Below are 7,817 nucleotides of genomic sequence, written 5' to 3' on the forward strand. Positions count from 1 at the left end.
ACGAAACCGTTTTCACAGCATTTGATTAACTCAGATAATTAAAGCAAAACCAAAACAACCTTCCCTATTCCTTCACCTGGAGGCGTGTCGTTGGAAAGAAAAGGTCGCCTCGTCGCGGGCACTTCAGGGGGGCGCTGTGCGAGGGTGTCTTTTGCTCCTCTGCCCTGTAGAAAAGCAGAAGGTGGGAACCAGAATACAACTGGGATGTAAGAAGGGGTAGAGAAGTACGAAAAAAGCAGCAGGGCTAGGGCCGAGAGTAAGAAGAAGAAAGAAAAGCGCCTGCGGGGAGGTCAAGCTAGGCGGCCCCAGGTGGACGCGCCGGGAGGTGCCGAGCTGCAGGAGGCGGGGTCTGCACCCAGCTGGCCGTGGGCGGGGCGGGGCGAGGCGGGCGGCCCCGGGACCACACCCAGCGCCCGTGCTGCCCGCGCTTTCCCCAGCTCAGCGGGAGTTTGCCGCCGGAACCGCTGAAAGGGCCGACGGATGAATGAGCCTCCCACCGGGCTGGGGGGCCCCGGGGCCTCGCGGGCCTGAGAATCTCGCGGACGCTCCCCGCAGCCTGGGGCGCGCCGGGTCCTTCCCGCGAGACGTGGGGCGCGGGTCTCCCCTGGCTCCTGGCTCCCGGAATCCCGCGGCGACTGCGGGGGCGAGCGGAAGCCAGGGCGGCGCTCCCGAGAACCGCCCGGTGGCGGAGAACCTGGACTGTGAGCCCTGGGTCAGAGAGAAAGTGCTCTTTCTTCTGCACCCAGAGAGATGGTTGGGGACTCCAGGGGACCCTGCGCGGGAAGAAGCGGCCGGTGAGGAGGACTTCTTCCAGGCGGCCGGAGACTACCGGGAACCCAACTGCCCTTCCCTCTTTCCGGGAAAAAAGGGAATTTCTGGCAGCCGTGTAGACACTCCGTTCGGAACCCCGCCGCAGGACCCCGCAGCCCCGCCCAAGTCCGTGCTCGTGCGGATCGTGGACTATCAGGTAACAGAGGAAGTCCTGTGGACCGCCTGGACGCAGGGCCGCATGACCAGGCGCACGGAGGAGCACTCCATGACCGCGATCACGTTTCGCACCAAGAGGGAATGAAGCCGGCTGTGGGGCGCCAGGCCCCCCGAGAACCCCGGGCTCTCTCCCCTTGGGGGGAGGCACCCCGCGTCCACGCTGCGGAGAGGTCACTTCGCGGTCCCCGAGGACTTGATTGCCCGAGGATATGAAACAGGAAAGGAGAGCCTGAGGAATGTTGCGAGCAGGTGGTTGAGCAATAATCCTTAAGAAAAGAAAAATTCTCTCCTGGGAACGCCAGCCTGTAGTTATCCAACGGAAGGACTTTTTGAAAGACTGAGGCAGCGCTTCTGGGAGGCGGATGTTACTCCATACAGAATGAAGAACAGTGAGCAACATAATACCTCCTTTGTGTCTTAAATACTGTGACGGCCTGGGGACCTAAGTCATTTAGAAGAGGGGCAGGAAAGGTATTTTCAGATTGGTAAAATGTGAGCCTTTTGAAATAAGAAAATGCTTTTGTTAAGTCTCATTTTGCAATACATCTCAATTGATCTCTTTGCTGCCTCCGTGATCTCTCTAAGAACTAAAACCAGAAGTGCAGTTTGAGGTCTGCCCCCTAAAGGGGGTGGGAGTAGAAGAGGAGAGCGGCTTCTTTTAAAGCTGAAAAATAAAGTAAAAAGAAATGGGAAAATTAAAGTACCAAGTAAACAAAATATTTTCTTTTTACTTTCTTCTGATGTGCACATTTTTCTTTTTTATTTCATTAAGTGTTAGGGAAAAAAAACAAAACTAGGAAAAGAAGAGGGAGAACAGAAGGCCCAGCTTTGAAGGTGAGATGCCATTTAAATGGGCTTTATACTCCAAAGTATTTAGTCTAGTAAAAATACTTTTTAGCTGGTTGTTATTTATTTTAAAGTGTTAAATACGGTAGATAAATCGGATCTCAAGGTAGATAATGTATAGTTTGCTTTACATGATTTGTGTGTCTTACTCATGTCCTTAGCTCCTTATTAATAACATTTGTATGCAAGACTGGATTGAAAATACGTCTCTCTTGATGTGTTGGAAAAGAAAGAAATTTTTTCTGGTGCTATTGAAATAACTCATTTTATTTGTTCCTCTTTTTTTATTAAATACTGTTGTCATGAACTCTTTAGTAGTGTGGCCTGGTTTGGAGATCAGTGAGAAGCAAAGATGTACTGCTGGACTTCAGCTGTGTTGAAGGAGTCTTTGGTTACTTCAAGAATGAACCAAACAAATGGGACTCCTGGCTTTTGAGGAGTAAACTGTTGAACAGTGCCCCCTACCTCATTCCTCCCTCTTTGCCCTTTATTTTCAATTTAGAGCTTGAAATGTCCTCAGATATCATCTGATCCTCTTGCCTCCTGGCAGACAAGATAGGTAAGATACATCCCTGTTTTACAGATGACCTAACCTAGGTATAGAGACCACGTGGCTTGGGTAGGTCACACAGCTAGTAATTGCATACACTTACTAAGTAGGTAAGAATACAATCTCCCTTCTAAAGGTTTGAGGATGGCCTTCAGAGGGACTTAACTTGTAGGGAGTCAAAACATGACAGAGCATCCTGGGTTTTCTGACTCATGTTTATGGAAGGTGCTAGAATCACCTTGATGCCCCAGAGTCCTACAAGGTCTTTTGGCTGGAGGATCACCACTGGCAGTTCTTAGGACCATGAGACCCACACTGGAGAGAAGAATTCAGCACCTGACCTCATCTCGGTTCAAAGCTTCTTGGTAGATAGAAAGGGTAATATAAGCCCCATAAAGTGAATTATCCTTTACTCCAACAAACTTGTCTGGCCCCTATGTGAGGTTAAATTTCTTTGGTAGACAGTTTTCAGGACTGAAAATTAATTTAATGAATTTGGTTGTGAGTCATTATGTGACCCAGGTGACTGAACATTGAATTTACAGTCAGCAAGGAAAGCCTCCTCAACATTGACCAAAATGTCATTTTGTTGCCTTCTGTATGGAGGCAAATTCTGAAGTTCAGCTTTTGGGTTCAAAACTGTCCCATTTCTTACTGTGACTTTGGACAAGTGCTTAATCTCTATGTGCCTCTGTGTCCTTATTTGTTAAGTAGGAATAATAAATAGCATCAATCTCATAATAAAGTTTTTTTCCTGGGATTAAGTTAAATGAAGAAACCTTAGAATAATGCTTGGCACAGTAAAAATGCTGAGTTAGCTGTTATTATTAGTGTTGTGATTGTTTAGTTCACTTTCATCCTAACCATTCTTTTATTTAATAAGAAAAACAGCTGAAGGCATACAACACCAGGAATCCTGTGATCCAAACCACTGATTTTTATTGACTCTTACGCATTCCTGAAAGAAAAAACTTATCTCTGGTTTTTGCTTAAACTTATCTCAGGTACATCCTTAAATATCTTAGAAATGACCTCCACATCTTGATTCAAAGGCCTAAGGTGCATCATGCTTGACAGAGTCTTTGAAGAGGTTTCAAGTCTGCTTAGTTCCCCTTTGTAGGAGTTTTGAATGCTTTCTTTAGGTGTCAGGTTAGTTTCCCCTTAGAGTTTTAAATCTGATGCCCTATTGTCCCAGAGAAGCAGAATAGATACCCGTTTTAATCTTACCTCCTTTCTGACAAAAATGTATTTATTCAAGTCAGCTTAACTCTTTTAGTCCAAGTATACTTACGTTAATTTTATCTCAAGTAAAAATTATTTTTATTTTTTTGAGAAACAGAGGCAGAGTGTGAGCAGAGGAGGGGCAGTGAGTGAGGGAGACAGACCGGAAGCAGGCTCCAGGCTCTGAGCTGTCATCACAGATCCCAATGTGGAACTTGAACTTATGAACTGTGAGATCATGACCTGAGCCGAAGTCAGCCACTTAACCAACTGAGCCACCCAAGTGCCCCTAAAATAAAGGTTATTTTTAAAGCACTTGCCAGCCTTCTTGTTGACTGCCTACAATGCGCTTACAGATTTTCTAATTAAACCGAGGTCTCCCTGATACGAAGTAGTAAGTTGAAGCACTGTTGAATTAGCTGCACAGGCTTTCAATATGCAAACAGAACCCTCTTGAGTGAGGAGCCTGAGTCTTTTCCCATTCACAGTGTCCTGGGAGTGAATCCAAAGTGAAATTTGAGCATTCTCAATACTAAGAAATCTCTGCGAATGGCTGGGTGTTGGCTGTTTGGTCTTACCACCACCTTGCTGGAAAATATGATCATCTATAATTGTCTCAGGTGGATGAATCATAGCAAGGACTTCCAGAAGCCCCGTGGCCGCTCAAGTGACCATAAGGCAAATATCACATAAGTTCCATCAGGCAAGTGTTGGCCTGTCTTAAAACCTTTGTCCCCATTAGGCAAGTGTTGTCCTCTCTTAAAACCTTTGTCTACATCCTTCGCCAACTTTGAGATGCATTACATTTGACTTGCTGTTCTTATTCTTGTTCTTTATCACCAATACTTTATGTGCCTTTTTGCTTATAAAAAGGAGAAAGAAAGACAAATCTTCCTGTTAAAAGAAGTTATATTCACTGCAGAAAAGTTTGAGGAAATAGTTTGCAAGGAAAAAGAAAACTGGAGTAAAAGGAAACAAAAATTCACCCATGACCCCAAATCTGTTCATATCTGATACTTTTCCAGTCTTGTTTTATTTACTTTATGTTTTATGTGTATATCCATACCTACAGAACTATACTTTTCTTGGCATAAGCAATTATAAAATCTGAGTATTGTCAATTACATAAACTAAGATATAGTGATGCTATTCAGGGTGAACCAGAAGCATGGGCATCTCTAAGAATATTTTTTTTTAGACTTGGAGAATCTCGGGCCCCAGTCTAAATATTTAATCACAATTTGTATTCCCACAAGACCACTGGGTGGCTCACATTAAAGTTTGAGAAGTACTGATATATATGCTGTATGTAGTTCTGTGTCCTACTTTGTCACAAAAACCAAAACGTTTTCATTTTCTCTCTATTCCCCATTAACAATTGTTAACAATGCCATGGAAATAACACTTTGTAGAATTACAAAGGCATTTAGAGATTACAAAAGAGTGAGGTATATATTGATTCGTGAATTGGCAAGGAGATCTCTAAAAATCTGTGGTTTTTTTTAAAGAGTCATTAGTCTAGAGGTTTTCATAATGAAACATTGATTATTAGAGTTCAGAAATGTGGTTCTTTTATTACCTAAGAATGTGAGACAGTACTTAAAAAACCCCTTAAGGGAGGAAGGGCAGGAAGTCATTAAGGAAAACACAATTTCAACACTTCTACAGGCTGAGTCAGGTCTCCTGTTAATGAATTGCAAGGGGTTGGGGAGGAAGGTGGAGCCTGAATTTGAATCCACGAATCAGTGATTCAGATAAGAAAACAAAGGCCTTGACTCTTGAACACCCTGATTTGTTTAGAACTCTAGTGGGTACTTTGCTCTTTAATTAAGGAGGGCAAATCTTTGTAACTTCTCCAGATGAAGATAAGAGGTGACACAGTACTGTTTACTTTGGAAAGAGTAAGAAGTTATAATCCGTTCTTAGGCACTGCTCTGCCAATAGTGACCAACGAAACGTTAGACTTGCTTGCTTTGAGGCTTGGAATTAACTTTAAATTCAAACTCAGATTTCAAAGTGTTATGATAGAATGAATACTTTTGGGGAGACTGCAGCCTTTGCAAAACTGGACGGGCAGACGTTCTTTATTTAGAGTTCGGTGTAGGAAAGGAATTAGCCCACCTCACTTGGCACTGGGCAGGGAAGCAAAAGCAGGCAGGGCAGTGGGAATGCTTTACAGTAACCACGATGACCTTAATGTTACCCCCAGCTTGACTAAACCAGACAGCTTGCTTTCTGAGTGTAAGCTTTTGACCTCCCTTTCCTTGGAGGATTTTCTTTTTTTTTTTTAATTTTTTTTTTAATGTTTATTTATTTTTGAGACAGAGACAGAGCACGAACGGGGGAGGGGTAGAGAGAGAGGGAGACACAGAATCTGAAGCAGGCTCCAGGCTCTGAGCTGTCAGCCCAGAGCCCTACGCGGGGCTCGAACTCACGGACCGCGAGATCGTGACCTGAGCTGAAGTCGGCCGCTTAACCGACTGAGCCACCCAGGTGCCCCTCCTTGGAGCATTTTCTTTAGAAAACTTGAAATTGTCAATTCTTTCTTTGCCTCTTTGGCATGTAAATCTCTCAACTTCGTGTCTGTTTTTACATCTGGAGAACATCTTTCTCAAGGATCTGGGAGCCATCTCTTGGAAATGTAATAAAAAAAAAAAGATAGGGCTCCTAACTTCCAGTGTCTGGGAGAAGGTAAGAGCCTACCTTAATAAGTATCAATTAGCAAACAAGAGGGCCTAATTGAATTGACCACCCTCCTCTGAGTGCCCCCCAGTACTTTTCCACTAACCTACCCCAGTGCTTAAAAACTCTCTCACCTTTTATTTCAAAGGAGTTGAGTTTAATTCAGTTCATCTTCTCTCCTATTGCAATAAATTCTTAAAGTTATTTATCAGTGTTAAATAAATTCTTCCTTGCCTGTTCCATTCTGTCTGGTACAATTTTTCTTTGACAGTAGTGAAAAAAAGGCTTCATATATGCTCTGATTGGAAACTATTAACATAGAGAAGCTGGAGGTGGGCTATCTAAAAAAACTTCTTTGGGACGCCTGGATGGCTCAGTTGGCCACTGACTCTCGATATCTGCTCAGGTTGTGATTCACAGTTGTGAGAAGGAGCTCTGAGTCTGGCCCCCACTCTGAGCCTGGAGCCCCCTTGGAATTTTTTCTCTTCTCTCTCTACTCCTCCCCTGCTTATTCTCTCTCTTTCAAAATAAGTAAACATTAAAAAAATTATTTTTAGAGAGACTTCTTGTATGTTTGGCTTGGGGCTTTCTCTGGTGTATCCTGCACTAGAAGGGTACCAAAAAAAAAAAAAAAAAAAAAGGGAAGCTGGCAGTCACTGACCAAGTTCTGATCTTTCTGGGCTGATTGCTGCTGAGGCTGTGGTTCCCAAGCTATTTGCTTTACAAATTGTGGTCATAGTTCTACAACCAGATAAATAATATCAACATCATAAGGTTTGGTTTTTTTTCCCCCAGGAGTAAGTTAAAAATACTTGGAACAACAAAAATGCTTAATATTAGTTATTAGAATAATATTACTATTATCTGTGTTATTATTACTGTTTAGTTCACTTTTTATCCTAACCCAGGCTTCAGTCTTTTATAACACAACAGAACACATACAACACAAGAAATCATATCAAAACCAAACCAGTGGCTTTTACTAAGATGCTTTTCTGTCTTTTTTCACATATTATCATACATGGCCTGGTCATTGTCCACTTTTATATTCAGTCTCTCATTAATTTTAGGACAATCTTGAAGACAGAATTAGACACCAGAAGACCTAGTCACAGAATTCTGGAAGGTCCAGTCACAGAATTCTTTTTTGGAGATAATCACATTATATTTATTTCTTAGAAACATCCAGAGTACAGCATTGCAAGTAGTTTCTTTATGGGGGTGAAATATGCTTTGGCATAGTTCAGCCCTGACTGTTGGGACCCAAAATGCTGTATATTGGATTAGTGCCTCCTTACTGAGGTAAGGGCTGTGTAAAGTCTACCTGGGCATGTGGATTTCCCAGTGGTCACTGAGATTGCTGGGTGCATAAGCCTGATCTTAAGCCTGGTTTGTTAGACAACCTGCCCCAGGCCCAAAACCCTGAATCTTTTTTTTTTTTTTTTTTTTTATTTTTATTTATTTATTTATTTTTTTTTTTTTTTAAATTTTTTTTTTTCAACGTTTTTTATTTATTTTTGGGACAGAGAGA

At 42.8% G+C, this 7,817-nt stretch overlaps 1 protein-coding gene across 1 annotated transcript; it reads left to right on the forward strand.

The window, feature by feature from the left end:
- Window positions 1-360: 360 nt before the first annotated feature.
- CB2H6orf141 (chromosome B2 C6orf141 homolog) lies at window positions 361-6,783 on the forward strand. The gene is made up of 3 exons (XM_078446998.2): window positions 361-1,821; window positions 2,336-2,392; window positions 3,723-6,783. The coding sequence occupies exon 1, from the start codon at window positions 485-487 to the stop codon at window positions 1,070-1,072; it is 588 nt and encodes a 195-aa protein (XP_078303124.1). The 5' UTR covers window positions 361-484; the 3' UTR covers window positions 1,073-1,821; window positions 2,336-2,392; window positions 3,723-6,783.
- Window positions 6,784-7,817: the final 1,034 nt, after the last annotated feature.

This window comes from Panthera onca, chromosome B2 (genome assembly GCF_046562875.1).
Source record: "Panthera onca isolate mPanOnc1 chromosome B2, mPanOnc1 haplotype 2, whole genome shotgun sequence".
Taxonomy (NCBI): Eukaryota; Metazoa; Chordata; class Mammalia; order Carnivora; family Felidae; genus Panthera; species Panthera onca.